Source organism: Punctularia strigosozonata, assembly GCF_000264995.1.
Source record: "Punctularia strigosozonata HHB-11173 SS5 unplaced genomic scaffold PUNSTscaffold_6, whole genome shotgun sequence".
In the NCBI taxonomy this organism is placed as follows: domain Eukaryota; kingdom Fungi; phylum Basidiomycota; class Agaricomycetes; order Corticiales; family Punctulariaceae; genus Punctularia; species Punctularia strigosozonata.
In genome coordinates, this window is record NW_006767438.1 from 380,355 (window position 1) to 399,877 (window position 19,523).

The 19,523-nt window shown below is 55.1% G+C and overlaps 5 protein-coding genes across 5 annotated transcripts; 3 read left to right on the forward strand and 2 right to left on the reverse strand.

Annotated features, from left to right (window-relative positions):
* Nucleotides 1-626: 626 nt before the first annotated feature.
* On the reverse strand, nt 627-1,313 carry PUNSTDRAFT_67870 (uncharacterized protein; the record flags this gene model as incomplete). The annotated part of the gene is made up of 5 exons (XM_007383469.1): nt 627-659; nt 715-770; nt 833-959; nt 1,014-1,098; nt 1,171-1,313. 5 exons carry the CDS (start codon nt 1,311-1,313, stop codon nt 627-629), a joined length of 444 nt encoding a protein of 147 aa, XP_007383531.1.
* An 826-nt stretch (nt 1,314-2,139) lies between these two features.
* On the forward strand, nt 2,140-9,718 carry PUNSTDRAFT_86898 (uncharacterized protein; the record flags this gene model as incomplete). Its single annotated transcript, XM_007383470.1, has 8 exons — nt 2,140-2,859; nt 2,910-3,421; nt 3,476-3,599; nt 3,657-3,794; nt 3,857-4,057; nt 4,115-6,499; nt 6,551-6,702; nt 6,759-9,718. The coding sequence occupies 8 exons, from the start codon at nt 2,140-2,142 to the stop codon at nt 9,583-9,585; spliced, it is 7,059 nt and encodes a 2,352-aa protein (XP_007383532.1). The 3' UTR covers nt 9,586-9,718.
* PUNSTDRAFT_113462 (DNA mismatch repair protein MutL) lies at nt 9,718-12,846 on the reverse strand (the record flags this gene model as incomplete). Its single annotated transcript, XM_007383471.1, has 11 exons — nt 9,718-9,981; nt 10,031-10,192; nt 10,252-10,520; nt 10,578-11,245; nt 11,319-11,412; nt 11,466-11,847; nt 11,902-12,036; nt 12,097-12,190; nt 12,306-12,478; nt 12,548-12,685; nt 12,739-12,846. 11 exons carry the CDS (start codon nt 12,844-12,846, stop codon nt 9,718-9,720), a joined length of 2,487 nt encoding a protein of 828 aa, XP_007383533.1.
* A 1,515-nt stretch (nt 12,847-14,361) lies between these two features.
* PUNSTDRAFT_134013 (uncharacterized protein) lies at nt 14,362-15,034 on the forward strand (the record flags this gene model as incomplete). The annotated part of the gene is made up of 2 exons (XM_007383472.1): nt 14,362-14,588; nt 14,647-15,034. The coding sequence occupies 2 exons, from the start codon at nt 14,362-14,364 to the stop codon at nt 15,032-15,034; spliced, it is 615 nt and encodes a 204-aa protein (XP_007383534.1).
* A 2,878-nt stretch (nt 15,035-17,912) lies between these two features.
* Nucleotides 17,913-19,432, forward strand: PUNSTDRAFT_113463 (uncharacterized protein; the record flags this gene model as incomplete). Its single annotated transcript, XM_007383473.1, has 3 exons — nt 17,913-18,059; nt 18,117-18,460; nt 18,532-19,432. The coding sequence occupies 3 exons, from the start codon at nt 17,913-17,915 to the stop codon at nt 19,430-19,432; spliced, it is 1,392 nt and encodes a 463-aa protein (XP_007383535.1).
* Between the last annotated feature and the right edge of the window lie 91 nt (nt 19,433-19,523).

Genomic DNA, 19,523 nt, shown 5'->3' on the forward strand with positions numbered 1-19,523 from the left:
GAAGGAATATAGGAAGAGAGGTGGTAAATGCGAAAGATTGAGCTCGGGTGGGATGTGAGGGATGTGAGGGATGTGTGGCGGGCTGAGCTTGATTCGTTGGGTTTATATACGTCTTCTTTGTCGTGGTAGTTAGGAAATGGCAGGAACGCCAATCGGGCAAGGGCCACCCCTGCGCCTCTTTGTAGGGGCGTATGGGCGGGGGTCCTTCGTGACCGTGGGCACGATCTGGCCAACCATATGAATCGGCGAGACACAAGGCTCATGAGGCACGGCGACAATGCCCCAAGGACAGTCATGCCGTTGACAACGAGGAACATGTCCGTACTTGAGAAAGACAAGTGAGCGCTAGATGACATGGCAGACGGAAGTAGGCTTACGAGAACCAGCAAGGCACCTTAACAGACCGTCGGACATTCAGATTCAGGCAGTCACTCAACCCGAATGCATCAGTATTTTCATTGGCAATTCTGTTACAAGTGAATGTGTTAGATATGCGATATGACATTGCGGTGCGTAAGTGTTCAGCGTTGAGGCGAACACTGAATATTATCAGTCCGTAAGCCCGTATAATATATCCCAGTGATCGATAGAAATCAACGCGTAAAAATGAGATGGGGACAGTACGATTAGTAGCCGCTTCCGCGTCTGGTGACGAAGTTCTGTGTAACGCTAACGTTCAGAAAATAAGTCGGCCGGGGAACGATGACGACGAACCTCCAGATCAGCGGCGGTAGCCAAGCCAAGAACAAATTTGCGGTCGTAGTCAGTGACTGGGATGGCAAGAACATGAGTCGACGAAGGAAAGATGCATACAAACGTAGCAGCCACGAACCTAGAGCGAATAAGTTATTTTGCAAGAAGGTCTCTAGTTCCGAAAGCGGTGTATCTGGCGTGATGACGGTATAAGGGTGCGAGCGAGTGCGTTTAAACTTCGTCATATGTGCGATAACTTTATCGCTCTGCCGAACAGTTAGTCGACGTTGATGTGATGCGACGACGAAGATGCATCATACCGGATCGGCACCACCCGTTTGCCATTTATCCTTCAAGGCGGCCACGTCAATGTATCCCAATGGCTTCCTGTTGCTGTCTAGCACCCTATAAGAGAGCAAGGAGCAGTTGCTCGATTAGAGCATGTCCCGATTGCGCTATCAAACGTTGATGACGTACGGGATATGTGAGAAGTCCCGCTCGTATGCAAGTTCGAGAGCGCGAGAGATGGCCTCGTCGTATGGCAATGCAAATGCGGGAGGCAGTTGCAGATCCTCCACGACTGCGCCGCGGTATTTGTCCTGGGTGAGCCCAGGGGCCATCTTCCAGTGTTCGTTCGATGGAGTCGATGTGTTGCCAGTAAATGATATCGACGAGGTTTGAGAGTATGAGCTGGTTGCTGCAGTTGCCATGTAGTAAAAGTCTTCTGCGTCGAAATCAGCAGTAGTGGTGCACTTCACGATGGCAAATCGCGCGGCCGCTGCGAACCTCGACGGTGACCTACCTCGACGAGCGCTTTCGCGTGTAAGCGCCGTACACAGCCATACTCATTGACCTTCACGACGGCGACCGCCTCCGCTTGCCGGTTGACTTCAACTTTTCAGGTTTCTTTGGCTGTTTCTCCTTCGGGTGTATGCTTGTGACGACAGCTCGAGACTTTTGAGCACTCTCCGGCGGCCTTAGCATCGATATTTGTTTTCGTTTCATCTTCAATTGGTTGCTGTGCATACCGGTGCAGTCTTCAAAACTGTCCAACTGTTCCAGCACCCGAGCATCGTTATCTTACGGCGTTGGCAACCATCCGGTAGCTGAAGGAGGCTGGCGTAGAAGTCGCAGAGCGCTTCAATTCGGCTGCTATGGGCTCGGACGGGTTTCAAATCACTATCCCAGGTGAGTCCAGACGTTCGTCTGCATAAACGGATCGCTTATTGGCCGATAATATCTGAAGACCTAGGAGAGGACGATGGTTTTGCATTCGGTGGCTCTACAACAAATGCGGGTGGATTCGGAGGCGGCGGCGGAGGCTTCGGTAACGGCGGGTTCGGTGCTGGCTCAGGGGGTTTCGGCGGCGGTGGATTTGGGCCTGGTGGATTCGGTGGCTTCGGTGCAACAGCATCGGGCGCCGATTCCCCGTCATCGTTGACACCGATGCCCTTTTCCGAGCGGCAAGATAGAGGGTACTTTCACAGTCGCAACGATTCCGCAGCTTCGGAGGACTCTGCTATCTCTGGCGGCGCGTCCAACATCGGACCTGGCTCCATCATCGGGCCCGGTTCCATCGGCTATCCACCAACGACTCCTTCCTTAGCCACTAAGTCCTCCTCGCGCCCTTTTGGACATGCTTCACAGAACTCGACGGGGGTGACGAAGAAGTCGTCGTTTGCGTCACTTCGGAACGCGTTCAAGAGCAATAAGAACACCACACCCTCGGATACGCCTCCCGTTCCTGCGCTAGATCACACCTCCTATCCCGCCCTGAAGAACCCATTCAAATCTGCAGGAGGTCGCAGACCCTCTACTGACGGCGCACGCCCTTCCACGCCCAGCTCTTACAAGTTCGGGCGATCATCTATTTCGAAGCAGAAGACGCAGTCGTTCCGGCCTCAGCACTCGCAGTCCGGAAGCTTGTTTCACGGTTCAGATGGTGGTAGCGATCACGGACATGGGTTTGGGTATTCGCGCGCCGTGTCTCCACCGCCGGTGCCACCGATGCCAGAAGGCGCGCGAGATTATGGTTCTTTCAGCCAACCAAGCGACAAGGTCGTTTTGGATCCGAAGACTCCGTCCGAGTGGGCGTTCCATGCTATATTTATACGGTTCGCTACGGCCGTGGAGATCAAAGTTGACGCGTTCCTTCGTCAGCCTCTTGTACGTCATTTGTCAGCAACATCTCCATGTAGCTAACAACACTCGCTCAGGATGCGGAGCCGCTGATGGCAGAGACTATTGGGCCTGGCATCGATCCCAAATTCGACGACATCTTGCGCTCCTTAGGCAAGGTGGCGCAGAAGTCGCCCAAACCTGTGATCGACTCGATCTATCGCTGGCGAAACTCGCAGGAGTCTGAGCCCGTTTCGCCTGAGCTGGTTCGACTGCACGCCAGCCAGTCGCCGCCCCTCACCCGTGGTGTGCCCGCCACCAGCACACCTTCCCGCGCTCGTATGGACGTTCCTGCTTTGTTACTGGAGAGGAAGACAATGGTTTCTGTGTACATCATGACGCAAGCGTTGATCTCCATAATGCAGGCGATCTCTGGGGGAAAAGAGGGCAAGGGCGCGACAGCCTTAGACGAGACAACAGCCGTGACGCTCGCGCGGAGCACATTCAGGGCCTACGTCGATGCGGACATGAGGTCCCTTGCGAGCTCGATGAATCTGAGACAGAATGAGGAGATATATGCACGATTGTTGGGGGAGATTGCGAAAGTCAGGTCAGCGTCGTTCATTCTCGTTGCCGTCAGTCTTTCTGACTTCTGCGTGTGAAGGTTTATGGCGGTGACGGACCTGTTCCTGTCGCAGTTAGCCCCTATAGCCGCCGGACAGATATCCAAGGATGTAGATCTACGGTACGAGAACCTTGTGCGGGGGCTTAAGTACATACAGATCAAGGTGGGTGGCTTAGCGGTTTATCACCGAGAAACCACGGATGTATCTCACTTGCTACAGGTGTACCCGCCGGAAGCGTTTGAGGATGGGGCCGAATTCATGGAGACGTTCTCCAGGTCTTTCGAGCACGCCCATGGCGCTCGCCTTAAGACCGCGTTTGCCGAGGTTCTCGTCAGATTGCTACACCCCATGGGCAAGGTGCGATATTACAAATCTGATGCATTCAGATCAAACGAGACTGATCACAATCCGGTTTGCAGACAGCTCAGGCTGAAGTAAACCATCCGTTATGGGCGAAGGCAATCGAGGTCATATATCCCAAAGCCAAAGACATGATGTCGAAGCCGAGGTATTGGCAAGTGGCGTACCCGCTTGCAATCGCAAGCCTGTGCATGGCTCCCTCCGAGTACTTCCTTCGCAACTGGATATCTTGCTTTGACCTCAGCATCGTTAGGGTTAAGGTTAGCCTGAAGTTGCGTAGCCGCATTAATTGTCGTTGACGCACGCTATTCTCACAGGAGAAGCCATTTCGAATGATCGCGATGAATGGTATCATGCGTCTGATATGGACCTACCTATACCGATGCCACGAGCCGTCATCAACCGCTACCTCCAAGCTCGAAAACATCCTCACCCATTTCTTCCCGTCCAACAAACTAGCAATCTTCCCGGCCGATGACCATCTCGAGCCTCTCGTCTTTATTGTGCATTTCGTTCTCTCCCGCCATTTCGAGTATGGCACAGAGTTTGTGTTGGAGCTCATGCAAGAGAATGCTCTTCGCTCCGCGAACATGACCAATATTGGGGCAACTGTGTCGGCGGAGAGGCTGTCCGTAGCCGTGCAAGCGATCCTGCTGACTCTGCATCGCATCGAGCGTGAGGAAGCTACGCCAACTTGGCCGTCAAGATGGGACATGTCGGAGTTGGCAGCCTGGGAGGACTACCCTACCTCTTCGGACTATCCGTCGGAGGCGCTCATCACATCGAAGCAAGGCATTCCCGACCTTCTGAGCCGACTGGGGCCTGCGCTGACTACCATCGCTGTTCATTGCGCCAACGCAATCGGGAAGATGTGCCTGTTCGACGAGCAGTACTCGCTGGCGGCATCAACTGTCTCTTACGAGGAGGCCCACAACTATATTGTCCGGAGACATCCTGAAGGCAGCGTCATGTATCACGCCCAATTCGTCCCACAAATCATCATGCTCGAGACATGCTTTCGTTCTTGGCCTAGGTTACTCCACTCCTCTCTCCCAATAGAAGAGGCGCTGGATATGCTTTTGCGTGGCATGGTACACGTGGAGCCCAGCGTTGCGGACGTTGCTTCTCAAGCACTGCGCCGTCTCATGGGCGACACAGAGCACGCCAGGATGACGTTGGCGAAGTTCTTCGAGTTCCTCTTTGGATCGGCACAGATCTTACAGGAATCAACGGGGTTGCGTCTGGTTTGCGAAAGCGGGAGGTTGCGCAATCTTTGGATCAGCCTCTTCGATGGATGGATTGCGGAGATCGTCAAGCGACCATTCGATTCTCTCCCAAATCACGAGAAGGATGCAATGATCCTTCGTCTGGACGAAATGCAAGCCGGTGGTTTATTCCTCACCGCCCATGACACCCCCAGCGTCGCTTCTGCCGGAGTCAGGATGCTGCGTCTGGCGCTGTCTCTTGATTCCCATATCGCTGCATCCGTGGACAGGCCCCAATCTGATCTCTTGGAGATGCTGCGTGGCTCCGATGAAGTCCAATTACGTATCTTGCAAGGTTTTGATGAACTCGTCGGGCGAGACACGCTCAAGCGCCTGCAAAATCTTCGAGAGGCACCACAGGACGACATGATCCTCCGTTTGGCTGAAAGCAGCGATCGCCTCGACAGGCAGATATGGAAATTTACGTTTGCTCGACTGGTGGAGATTTGCAATATACATCAAGAGCCAGCATTGAGCCTTTTTCGGGAAACGCTTGTCGCATCTGTCACCAAATTGCATCCAGCCATGGCTCACCTATGCAATCTTCCCCATCGAGGCTCTCCGGTGTCCGCCAGTCGGGCGCCAGGTGCAATCAGCGACGTCCGTGTCGTTCAAGATTACGCGCCTTCGATAGAGCAGTGGGCCTTTTGGGTCAAGCTCCTTGCGATCACCGCCACTGTGAACGAGGTCAGAACGCCTGCTCCTGGAACACCCCGAGAACATTCGCGTGCGCCATCGACATCGGCCATCGACAGGGATGCGATGACAACATGCCGTGGCATGTATCGTTACATGGTCCCATTCCTCGAAAGCGAGTACACCATCTTCCGTAGCGCTGCGGCTGTTTGCATCGGATCCTTGCCGGCTGCTGCATACTCTCAACTCCTCGAGGACCTTAATGCTCTTGCGGGTCGCAACTTCTACGATGATGCAAGAACCAAGTCCGCTTTGCCCACCCTCATTGGTCGCACCCGCAGACAGGAACAGTTCTACACTGCAGTTGCGCGAGTATATTATCTCACAGCTCACCACCTTCAAAGTCAGCGATCCGCTCAAAGACAGGTCGCGCTCACCCATGTCCTCAAGTTCGTGCGCTACACCCAGTCGTTCCTCTCGCACCCCGAAGTTCGGGAATGGGCAGAACTGCAGCGCCTACGAAGGTATTTCTGTGGCATTGTCGAACAGGTGTTTGACGGCCTAGCTACCCTCATGGATTCTGATCGATTCATCCCTCCCAACATGCACTTGTCGCTCTATCGGCTATGCGAAGAATGGTGTCAATTCGGGGCACAATCTGCGGTCGTAAAACAGCGCTTAGTGACGATGCAGATGGACGCTGCCCGGGCCGAGGTATCACAACGGGAAAATATTGAACGCTTTCAGACGGAGACTCGTCGCCTCTCAAATGCTGCGGTTGGAGCCTTGGCGGCCCTCTGCGTATGTAACCTCCCACCCACCCTCAATGCAAGCTAACATAACGTCATACAGCATAAGGCTTACTTTCCTCCTGATATGTCGTCTGGTTCGCCTACGGATAGCAGCTCTCGCGATTTCTTGAAGCCCCTTCAAGCTTCGACCACCTTGGACCGCCTGATGTCAATCCTTGCTTCTTTCACAGAATCGATACAGGCGCTTGGCAAGTGAGTGAGGGTTACTTCATTGACATACTCTATCCTCATACAAGATATATATACAGGAAGGCCCTGAGGCTGTTGCTCATCCATGGATCTTCCGATCCCGCTCTCACTGACGAAGCCTTGAAGCGGGCGTTCGTGACTGCTAGTGGTCTAGGGACGAGTAACGGTCGATTCTTCGAGGTCGTAGCCGAAGTCATATGCACTGCCGACATGCATCCCTTTTCCTTCGGCCAAATCGTCATCCTCGGGTTGTCCAACCTTTGCCATCCCCTCGTGGAGGTACGCCAACAAGCGTTCAGAATGCTTGAGGCTCTGCACGAGCAACATTCGGGAATGATTTCGATGGGACAATTCGAAGTGGCAATCGGAAGCTCATCTCCCAGTATATATCTCCACGCTTGCCGACACGTTTCCGATCTCCTCGCGAATGAACACCCGGGACAATCCCACAGTGTACTTGTTCAGTTCACAGACTGGATGCCTCGGATCTGTGACGGATCGTCTGACAAATTGGCCTTGCATCTCTTGCAGTGCTTGGAGTTCTGGTGCTCACACATCAACCTCATGGACGAGGACAAATCCATTATATCCCGTGAAGGTCAATTCGCCCTCTATCACCTAATGGCCCTGACCGTGCGCTACGGTGACTCCTTTCCGGAGCAAATTCGTACCCTATGGTGTCGACTCGTCGACCCTCCGCATCAGTATAACGGCCATGCAACTATTCGATTCCTCCTTGAACAGGCACCGAAAGTTAACTATCAAGGTTTTATCCGCGCGGCCGCAAAGATAGTGGCTTCACTTTGCGAGAGTGCGATTGGCCCTTCCATATTCGAGGACATCTGTAGCTTGATCGGACCCGATAGGCTTTTGCCAAACCTGGAGCACAAACTAGCCTTCCCACAATCCGAAGATCAAGATCTCTGGATTGTCCTCGATAGCCTATTTCCTGAGCAGCAGCGCTTCGCTCTCGGCCAGGCACAGTTCGCCTTCTTATTCCTATCCGACGTAGCTGTTGAGCGACAGTGGGAGATGCAGCCCCAGCTTCCGGTGCTTCTGCATGTGATCTTCACTCATCTGGATCATCGCATACCCTTCGTCCAAGACCACGCCCGACGTATGCTGCTTCAAGTTCTGCGGTCATGGGCCCCTGGATACAATGAGATACCCGATCGCTCTACGCACGCATCGTATCAGCAGGTCAAGCTAAGCATCCTGGAGATGGAGGAGCAACTCCAGGCACGCCTGTGGAAGGAGGACGAACCAGCATCGAAGGTCGTGGAGAAGATGCGGAAGTTGTCTTCACAAGTCCTGGCGTTACTATGCCCTCTGCATCCAAGACTAGCGCACGAATGGGGGACCTTGGCAGCGCAATGGGGTACCACATGCCCCACGAGGATCATCGCGTTGAGGTCGTTGCAGATCTACCGTGCTTTGGCTCCGCCTATGACCAAGCATAATCTAGCTGTCCTTCTCGGCCGACTGTCTACGACTATATCAGATTCCGAAGAGCCGATTCAAGTGTACACCGCCGAGATGATCCTGATCTTCACGTCCATGGCTATATCGGAGACGCTTGAGCTGTCATTCTTGCCTCAAAGCTTCTGGGGTGGTTGCGCCTGCTTGTTGACGTCGGTGGAAAGTGAATTCTCGCTTTCGTTGGCGTTTGTCGGCACCTTGTTACAGCGACTGGATCTAGGTGACTCCACCACAACAGACGTGATTTTGTCCCATCGACCCGCAGACTGGGTCGGACCCAGCGGTCTGCAACCTCTCATTCTTCCTGGCTTGCGATCTTCGGAGACCTTGATGGCGTCGATGCAGGTTCTGCAGCGCCTTGCCAAGGTCTATGACAAACGCCTAATCGATGACTCGGATGGTCGCCTGCGGGATCTATACGTGCTCGCTCTGCCATGGTGCGCGCACGCCATGGCCGAGGAAGACAATGCAGAACGGTTGAAGGAGTTCGCCATGGACATAGCAGATCTAGCTGAGCAAGAGGAGCGCTCCAGCCTTGGTCGCATCATGACGTCCTTCGCCAAGGCGCGCTTTAGGACAAAGGACGACTTCTTGCGATCCTCCGTGAGCTGTTTGCGAGAACACTATGCCAACCAGTGGCCGGAGGTCGTTACTCTATTACTTGGCTTGCTGCTGAATAGAGAACGATGGCTTCGTCTGCACACTCTACAGATCCTCAAGGCGCTGTTCAAGTTACACCGTATCGATCTCGCGGGCTCGGAGATGCTGATGCCGTTGTTGCGACTGCTCGAGACCGACTTGGCTGACTTAGCTTTGGAGGTGCTCGAGGAACCGTTCACCATCTCGGGCGGACCAGCTGCTAAGCATGTTCTCCGCATGAGCATACACGCAAATGGACAGCTCCCTCGACCGGAACCTCTAGGTGAGGTTTTCGGTCTACCAGCGGAGTCAGGGTGGAGTGTCGCCAAACCCGAGCAAGCTAAGGCCATGTGTCGCCACGACGTCCTAGCAGTGTTCAATGAATCTCAGCCTCAATCTCGGCCCTCTGCCATCGATTTCGAGCCCGAGGACGACATATTTGCAACATACGATGCAGAAGAGGAGCGCGACGATCTAGGCGAGCTGGTTAGCGACCTTCACGAGCTCAGCAGCTTCTTCCAACGCCGGGATTCATTCGCGAGGCCCCGCACCGATGCCGTACCGAACCAGCGGCTTGAGGCTCGAGTTGCTGCCATATTGGCCAAATCTACGGACGGCCCGAGCATTCCGCAGACACCATTCGTCGACGTCTTCCGGGTAGGATCGATGTATTATAGTTCTTCCTCCGAGCACGAATCCGGCAGCGAGTCCGAGTCCTCTGACCTTTTCGAGTTCGACAAGCTGTCGGGCCGCTATTCTCCTGCATGACCGTTCATCTCCTCTCCGCTACGCTTTCGACGCTATCTGATTATATCTACGCACTGTATCAAACTAACATAGAGATCTTATTAAGGAAGGAACCATGTAATTCGTAGCATACTCATCCCGGTGCAATCATGACTAGCAACGCTCGAAAACGTGATACAGCTCGGGAAGGCTCGCGACTTGAAGGACGTCCCGCTCAAGCAGCTTCTTGGGTGCTACCATGTAACGCATGGCGGGGAACAGAACGTGCTCTATCTGCCAGCGTGCGGCCTGCATTTCGGGTGATTCATTCTCGGCGGTCCCAGGGCCGGCGGTCGGTCCCAAGGGTTCGGAAGTGTAGAAATAGGCTAGCTCCCGTAGGAATGTATCAAAGCACATCATCTCGTCGGACCAGTCCACCTGCATTGACCAATCAGACACAGTTCAATACATGGGGACATCAACGTGCCTGAGGCCCAAGTCGCATGAGGAACATCGGCAACCTATCCAAGTTGGGCGTGTATCCTCGCAACAACAAGGGCAAAGTTTCGACGTGGCCATCTGCACTGATGTTGAAGGCGAAGTACTCCCCGAGCATTTCACGCCTCGCGATGATCGAATCCGCAATACGCTATGTCACAAAATCAGCGGCGATTCGACGTGTTGGCCCCAACATTCAACGCTACACACCTCCACAAGCTCTGGTTTGCTCAACTTGCTCTTGCTCGTATCTTCAACCTCGATCCCAATCTGGATCAACGCGCGTAGATCGGGCGCGGGCTCGAGTCGCATGCGCCCGTATCCGCCGAACTGGCGTAAGCCCAGCTGATAGAAAAGCTCTTCGGCGAGCGCAGCATGGTTCACGAGGTACAAGCACTTCGCGTGCTGGATGAGCGAAAGGCACTTGTCGAGGTCGACGATGCCGACGAAGACAGGCGCGCAAAGGATCTCCGTGAGCACTGAGATCGGTACGACCAATGAGAAGAGGATAAGACGCATTGGACGTAGAAACTTACGATTGTGCCGATCCTTCTGAACAGCTTGACGTAGCGCCGCGATTGATGAGAGCCAGCACTCCGTTTCCTTAATCTCGTGCCGTCTATGAACGGTCGCGGTGGGTGTTGGTGCAGTAGAAGGAGGCTGGTCCGCGTCTACATCGATGGCATCATCACCTTCATCCCCTCTATGGTATTGGCTCCGCGTCTTGGTAAGGTGTGTTGACGGAGGCTGACTTGGGCCAGCTACGGAGAACATGGAGTCGAGAGTTCGGTCTTGCATCGATGTGCGGATTTTGTGTTGCGAAGCCACCTTTTTCTTTGCGGCCGTCGAAGCTATGGTGATCAGACTGATTACCAACCATCCGGTGGACATGAGATTGGGTGGCGGCTCACTGGATGGTTGCGGGTGTTGACTTGCATCTAGCTCGTCGACTTCATCATCCTCCTCGTCCACCCCGTCCTCCTGCTCCTCTTGCGTTTTGCTATTCTCCTTCCGTCCTACTGCTGCCGAGGGTGCTAGACTGAGCGTTGTTTGGTATGTAAATGTCCGGCTCTCGTTCTTCTTGACGAGCATCTCGCTGCACGCGTCCGCCACGCGCGACGTGATCGCCTCTTCGTCGAGGAAGTGCACCTCACGTTTGGTTGGATGCACGTTCACGTCTACTGTGCGGGGATCGAGTTGCAGACTAGTGATGATGAATCGTGAGCCGAATGAACGCGCGGGTATAAGAGCGGGGAAAGCGTCTAGGGTGAACGAACCTGAGGTAGATCCACGGGCATGTGCCCTTCGGCAGTATACCATTGTAAATACCTTCCAGGGCTCGCCGTATGCGCGAAGAATCGACGAGCCGATCTGATGATGGCGTTGAGCGAGTCAAGAGTTTCACAAGTAAATGATATGCTTACGGTTGATGAACAATAAAAACGTAGTCTTCTTCGCGTGGTAATTCGTGCTCGAGATGTACGCCTCAGCCGTCCATGTTGCAGGCTCGACACCCAGTCCCTTCTCTTCCGCCGCTCGACTCTGCTCCTCGGTGCCGCCTTCCAGCTCGTCCATAACCATATCTTCCGGTTCGGTCTGGCGCTGTTTGCCCTTGTCTTTGCTTGACGCGACAGCACCTGTCTCATCGGCCAGACGCTTGCGCTTCTTGGCGTTGGGCATCTTTGGAGGAGCAGCTACCGGTACATGCAGAAGCTCGCGAGCGACTGTGTGTCCGTAAAGCAAGCGGATGGTCCCCATGGTTGTTGACCCAGAGGGTGTTGATACGTCCGGACTAGATGTTCCCACCTGAATGCAGTATCAATGACCAGTTCGAGGAGATATAAAGTACATGAAACATACCTTCTTGCAGGTAAATGCAACATGCGGATTGTGCACGGCGTAACGGGTCACTACGTCCAATATGCGGCCGTATTCTTCTGAAGAGCTACGAAGCGCGGCGAGACGGGTAGGAGTATTGTAGAACAAATTCTCGACCTGAGAGATTGACAACACAATAAGGAACTAAAATGCGCAGTAAAGGGATGAACATATTACAGTTATGACTGTTCCGTCTGTTCCCGCACATGGCTTTGGGTCAGGTGTCAAGTTGGGCTTGGGAGGTACTAGGACACCATCGGAATAATAAGCCCTGTGAATCATGTTAGAGGGATGAAACAAATGAATAACAATAACTTGGAAGGTGATAGGCAAAGCGGATGTTGAACGAGCGGCTTCAGGTTAAGAAACGAAGGGCAAAGTCGTACTTCCACGCACAGCTGTCTTCCTTCGTCTTGGTGACCACCGAGAGATGCGCTACATGTGATACGGAGGCGAGCGCCTCGCCTCGAAACCCGTAAGTCGTCAACCCGGACAAGTCCGAAAAGGTCTGCAACTTCGAGGTCGTGAATCGTTCGGCAAGGATGGGCAGGTCTGTTTTCTACACGAGTAGGTAGTCATTTAGTGCAACCAGCATTATTGGAGAAGGAAGAGGAAGAAGCGAACATACGCGAATTCCATGTCCATTATCTTGTATCTGTAGGAGCTTCATTCCCCCATCTTTCACTGTGATCTTAATGGAAGTCGACCCTGCGTCGAGCGAATTCTCCAGCAGCTCCTTGAGCGCCGATGCTGGCCGTTGTATAATCTGGTAGAATGGGTCGGCAAAAGATCATCTCTGACAGCGACAGAGCAAAGCACCTCGCCCGCTGCTATACGGTTGATGAGCGTCTCATGGAGGCGTTGTATGGGTTTAGGTCCGGGAGGGGGAGGCGATTCCGAATCAGGCCGCGTAGGTGTATTTGCCATGTTTTGGCACACTGTTAGCCAGTGTTTCTATCAGAAAGAGCGGATATAGATCCACATTATTCACTCGTACGGTGGACATGGACTCTGATTCTGAACGACACAGACGCGTCGTTATTGCTCAAGCCGTCGCGTCGTCGCGGAGCGTCGCGGCCAGTGCGGAAAGGAGTGGACGTCACGTGAGCCTAGCACTAGTACCACTAGAGCCTCTGGGTTCCCACGTCACATTCACTACGGAATATTCAGAAACATGGTCCCGATGTCCACAGGCTCAGGATCTACCTTTGAAGAGATGAATATGAGAGATAAAATGAAGTATAAAGTAGACTGAATGCTTTTGGGGCGATAGATTTTTGGTCAAACTTCTCCACCCCCAGATACCTCTATTGCTTGCACCTGTTTTGGAGGTACGGTGGGGTTCGAAAATACTCTAACGCGCCCATTCGTATGAGAACTGCTTGAAGCAAATTTTTAGCATTTTGAAATGATTTTATTCGGTACAGTGGTGCAGCAAAACTTTGGCGGTTGATGCCTCAGATGTCGGGGATGGAAACACTCGTCCCACGCCTAGCTTGCGTAGGCGTGTAACTTGCTCTCAGTGCATCATTCATAATTATTTTATAGAGCTTCTGGTAGCGATTAGAGGATCTTCGATTTTATTTAGCTTGATCCCATCCAGTGTTATAATGCTATTGCTCTGGAACCACACATTTGGTCGTCAAAAGGTAATTGTGGCGTGTGAACCCAAGACCTCTGTTACACGGCGACGCATTGTTGCGGGTCCCCACTATGTTAGCGCCCGCGACCGCTGCCCCCAAGTTGCAGGTCGGTCGGGTACGTGTTCAAGTACTTGATCGACTCGGTATTCCCTCAATGTCTCGTTCCTTGATCATGTTGCTTTCAACTTGTACACTCAAGGGTCTATGGGATCGACGTTGCTCTCACACGTGGCCACCGCATATTCTACAATGCATCGCGCATCCAAACGGTCACCCGGAAATCTCTCAGGTCATCCCAATAACCAGCTCATGCCACGCTTTGACTGGTATTAATGAAGTCTGAATGCCCATGATATAGTAAGAATCGTTGAGAAACTAACCCTGGCCTCTTGTCAGATTGTGCATGGCCCCCATTGACGACTGTCATACCAACTGCCGCCTTGTGGTCTGGCATGGGTACCGTGACCGGCTCCAGCTTGGCTCAAAATCGGTGATTCAGCTCTCAGACTGGCTATTTCATTCGTTTACTAGGGCCGTATCAGATCTTGAATATGAACTTTGTTCAGAGTGCTGCAACATTTGACCGTCCGGTGGGTCTTGTCGTTATCTCCATGTCGCCATATAGTTACGACTGTGGCCAACACAAAACTACCCATTGTGGCTCGTGGCTTTGCGGGGTTCACTATGATGAAAGAGACCATACGCGCCTCAATACAAAAGCGCCGTCATTCTACCAGCGGTTTCATCCCTGCCTCCCACTATACCCAAATACCTCTTTCATCTCTTTTGTTACTTGGTTATGCCGAAGGTGCAAGCTCCGCGCGCAAATCGTCGCCCCGCCGCGAAACAAGCGACTCGTGCTCATGCGTCCCGCACGAACGCGGCGGCGACCGAAGGTCAATCGCGCGACTCATTAAAAGGCCATCGCGCGAGCCCCGAGCATGCAGAGAAGTTAGAGCGATTCTTTGCGGCCAACCCATACCCCACCACGGAGGAGAAGGTGGGACTCGGGTTCGAGATTGGCTGGTACTTTTATGTCCTGGATTTCACGAAGCCTCCAATGATGCTAAAACATGTCGCTCAGGACGGAGAAGAAGGTTACTGTCTGGTTCCAAAATCGCCGGCAGAGAGATACAAGAACCACGGCTCGACTTAAATCCGCGTCGAACGCGTCTAGTTCGTCGGTCTCGTCGCAGGCGACAAGCCGGTCCAACTCGATGACGCCGCTCACTCCTGCCACCTCGTTGTCTGCAACGTCTATCGAGACCGACGAACCGTCGAAGGTTATGGCGGAATTCGGCTCCGCCAGTCTTCCCGTGGCGTTACGGCCTTTCTTCAATCCGATCCCTGCTGCTACGTCCAAATCCACTGCGTTCGGGAACACCGTCAGGATGCTTGTTGTGGCTGCTCTAGAGACGCTAGATGCTGCGGAAACATTGATTTTACTGAAGGAGGGAACATGCGGACCGTGAATGCCCACCTATCATGTGCCGTTTGTCAATGCTGTCTGAATCCCTGTTATTAGGTTATCTCATCCGGAAACTCGCGCATATCTGTACTTGTATCCCATTCATCATCGCATCTATATAGTAGGCTATTCTACCGATGTACCCCTAATCGTAATATTTTGCGGATATCCACACTCGTGTTGTCTGAACTAAGCTTTGAAGCAACTGTGTAAAGTATAGTGTATGGATAATCGTGTTCCATTTGTAAGAACATGACGACAGTCTCCGCCGGCTCGCGCTGCCAAATTCTGATCCTAATCCCCGCCCGTATCGGGTTGACTACGTTCCGTTCCATACCACTGTCATTTGACAGAAAGACGGATTACTATAGGATGTTCGCGCGATATCAGGGATTCTGAATGCTGCGCACTGAACTACATCGAATCGGGATGCTAGGTACAGATGCTAGGTACATCTTCCGTCAACTCTGCGCAGAGCGCTGTTGGACCGTAGCATCTTTTCAGCAGTAGTTGTACTCATCTGCACCCTGTAGTGATGTGACCCTGAGCGATATTATAGCACCGGCACTCCTTTGGCGGGAGACAAAAACGTCGTACACGGAGCAGGCAGCAGTAAGCGCATGCATACGTTGTCGCGGTACTCGGCTGTAATGACGCCAGACATGAAACGGAACACAACGCTCATACGGGATCGACGACGGAGATATTGGGCAATGGTGCGTATCTCGATCCAGGCCTTAGTCATAGGCTGCAGAGCGCAGAAATTTCCGGAAATCGCTTGTGAGACGTCCCTGCGTGATTGGTCGAGCGACGAACGGCAGCACCAAGATTCCCATGTAGTCCCCACTCGGCCGATGAATCATGAAGCACCCCTCCAGCCCAGAGATCGCCGTTTGCTCCAAGCTATAGAGGAGTTGCACAGCCCGGGAGACTCGATCGCACAGTCGATCGATAGCTTTCGACCTTCCTTTCGTTCTCGCCATCACCACGACCAAACGGGGGGGTTGAACGCCTTGATGCAAAAGTATCCAGCTGATGGGATGGCGTAGGGGCGACAGACGCGTTTCGCGGAGGAGAGCGACGCAAAGCGGCATCGCAACAGACAGTTCGATAGATCCTTCGCCGCGAAACGTTCAAGCGAGCAGACGCCCCAAGGGGACTGAACGCAGACATATTACTCGAGTCAACACGGATGACCGATAACGTCGGGATGAGTATATCGGATATGTCACTTTATTTCCGGGTCCGACACGTACTATATACGATGACGAATCCGGAGGCGGACGCACGGAGCGCAGGCGGGACGGACGGGGGAGAGGAGGGTTCAGCATGGTAGTGGCGTGGCCTCGACGAGACCGAGTTGCCCAACGGAGCATCGGGGCTGCGGACGGCGTCCCGCTCCCTGCAGCTTCGTCCTCCGGTGGCAGCGGGTGAGTGGGCGCGGAACTTCCGTGCGCGCCCGGGAATTGCGCTCGTCGGCGCGTCCCTGCGCACGCTGATGGGATGGGGAAACGTTGAACGTTGAACGCCGTCCGGTGTGAACGTCAGTCCATCGTCGAACGAGTCGCAGATCGAGCTTTGCCCCTCGCGGCGGCGGCAGTCGATAACCACCGGTCGCGTATGCAGGCATACGTGGGAAGTGGGGGGGATACCCGTACATACGTACACAGCCTTGCGCCTGGAACACAGCTGCGAGAAGCCAGGTCGCGATCTGCATCTGCGTGGGCGTGTTTGGCAGGCCACCCCCCTCTGGGAGCTCTCTGGGGAATTTGTTCCGGCGTCTTCGCCGGTAAGTAACTGGGAACAGTGGCCTGCACCGCTGTTGAGATGCCGGCTCACGGTGGAATATCAAGCGGCGCACAGTCGCGCACGCCCAAATTTAGCCCGGCCTGTGCCGCGTACCGGTGCTTGGACCCTTTGGCGACATGCATGGGGGCGGGTCCGCGCCAATAGGAGGGTGCGCTTGGCGGTGAAAGGCGGGGTAAAGTGAGCGCTTCGGGGGGTGTGGCTCGGCGTCGGCCGGTGTCTTGAGATATCGTCAACAATGCTCCAGAGTCCAGAACGCCAGAGTGGGACGACGACCCGGAGCATGACGAGGCTCGGGGCCCCGGGGGAGGTAACGCTCCGATTCGACGCGCGTGTTCCGAGCCTAGCAGCGTTCGCGGTGCACGTCGGGGCCCTGTCTGGAGGGGCAGAGGTGGGATACATTCAGGACTACCGCAAAGGCAGGCACGCAGGTACACCCGTGTCGGTCGGATGGCAGGCGGCGCAGGCGTGAAAGAATGCGTGATGTTTTCAGACCGGTTGCAACTCGCGACGGACAGGCTGCAGCCATGTTGATGACGACGAGAGGATGGGAGGCTGATCCGTGCGTCGTCCATGCGCCTTCGAAGACGCTTGATGGTGGAAAAGATCAGGAAATTTCTCGTGCAGACGATCTCTCCGTTTCCCTCGGGGTCTCCGAAAGGGCAGGTACCGAACGTATGAAATTGGCGACCAAGGGCTGCCGTATGCCGCCTGCGATATGTATTGCGTACGCTGGCGAATAGGCATGTCTCTGGTCGCACAGGACGCAGAAGCTGACTGCCAGCGAACGTAGAGGGCAGGTGCGCAAGGCTACTACGAGGCGCGGAATGGAAGCGCCGGCGGAGGCTGCCTCCGAAGCCTGCGGCGACTTACGTTTCGCTCGCCCAAGGCTGATCATCTCTCGAGCCCAACCGAAATTCCGACAATCAAGGGCCGCGGATACTCTCCACCCCCGCCGGCGACGCCACCTGGCCTTCTCGCCTGGTACAAAACATCCATGAGGCTGCCCCGTTGAACCTACAGACACACGTCTCAGCCACCGCCGTAACATCCCCAGTGACCGAACTTCCTCGCCCATGTCTTCTACCCTCGCTGTATCTTGGGCTGCGCTCCCAGCGGAGATGAAGTTGGCCGTGATCGACTACCTCGGCCTGAACGAGGTCAACTCGCTGGCCCGGGTAGACTCTACGACCTACACGACGTGCATCCCGGCGATGTACAAGGTATGCTGCGATCGGCCGCTACTGCCAAAGCGATAACGAGGACTCACAGTGCCATAGGATCTGCGCTTGACCAGTTACGAGTCCCTGCGATCGTTCATCGCCAACGTGCCTGCCGATCGCACCCGCTACACCAGGCGCCTCAGTATCTGCACCAAGTCTACGAACGACGAACGCTGCTTCCAAGGCCCCTTCGCCTCCTCCTCCTCCAAAACCGACTCCGATGAGGTTCCAACTCGCACCGACGCGGTGGCCACCTTGCTCGCCCGCTGCCCCGATCTCGAAGAACTCTCGCTCACCCTCTCCAAGTCGCTCGCCTCGCGCGTCGTGCCCCAATTCGCGCGCCTGCACAAGCTCCGGCGCCTCTGCATCTCCAACTGGGGCGACGAGGCCCAGATGCCCATGTACGTCCCCATCTCCGTCCTCCTCGCGCTCACGCAAACAGAGTACTGACGTCGCCACCCTCCACATGCAGTAGCGAGCGGCTCGTGGTCTCCATCGCGCTCTCCGTGCCGTCCCTCACCCACCTCTCCCTCCGGCGCATCTCTCGCTCGTCCTCGTACGCCCCCGAGCTCGTCGGAACCGGCGTCCCCGTCTGCGCCGGAGACGAGGGCATCCTCGCCCCGGCCGACACGCGACTCGCGTTGCCGTCCCTGCTCTCCCTCCCCCGCCTCGTCTCGCTCGCAGTCGAAGACACCCACCTCGGCGACGAACAGTGGGCCTCCGCGCCCGTGCACGGTCCGCTGCAGCGCCTGCGCCTCGGCAGCTGCGCGCACGCCTCCCCCTGCGAGAACCAATCGCACCTCCACGCCGTCCTCGCCAACCCGGCGATCGCGCATTCCGTCTCCATCTCCGAGCTCACGCTCAGCTCCCCGTTGGCACCCGAGGCCGTCCTGGGCCTGGTCGGCGGCGGGCAACAGCGGCACCAGCTTCCGACGGCCGCGGTCCCCGCGTCCCCGGCCAAGCCCCGCCTTCCCTCGCTCAAGACCGTCAACCTCACGCAGCAGTTCCCGCTCGCGAACCTGCACCCGGAGGAGGAGTCGCCCCTGCAGTCGACGCTCACCGCGCTCAGCGACTCGCCCCTGGAGCGCCTCTCGATCAAGTGCTACGAGGACGACATCGACGACTGCTGCGAGGCGCTCGAGGGCGTCTTCTCCCCCGCCGCCGTCCTCGCCCAGTACGGTATCAAGGAGATCAACGTCACCGCCGTGCCTGACGAAGAGGAGCCCATCTCCGACGACGAGGATGATGATGATGCGCTCTACACCCCCACCGACGACTCGACAGCTTTGCGCGCGCTGCAACTCTCCTGCTCCGGCATCCGCCTCTCTGGCGTCGTGACCGCATCCGGCTTCTCGCGCACCATCGTAGCGTGAGCGGTCGGGTGGAGACGATCTATGAGAACGCGGTGCTCTGTATGGCCGAGGCCGTGTAGTTCGGGTTGGCCCGCGCAACCATCTCGGGGTG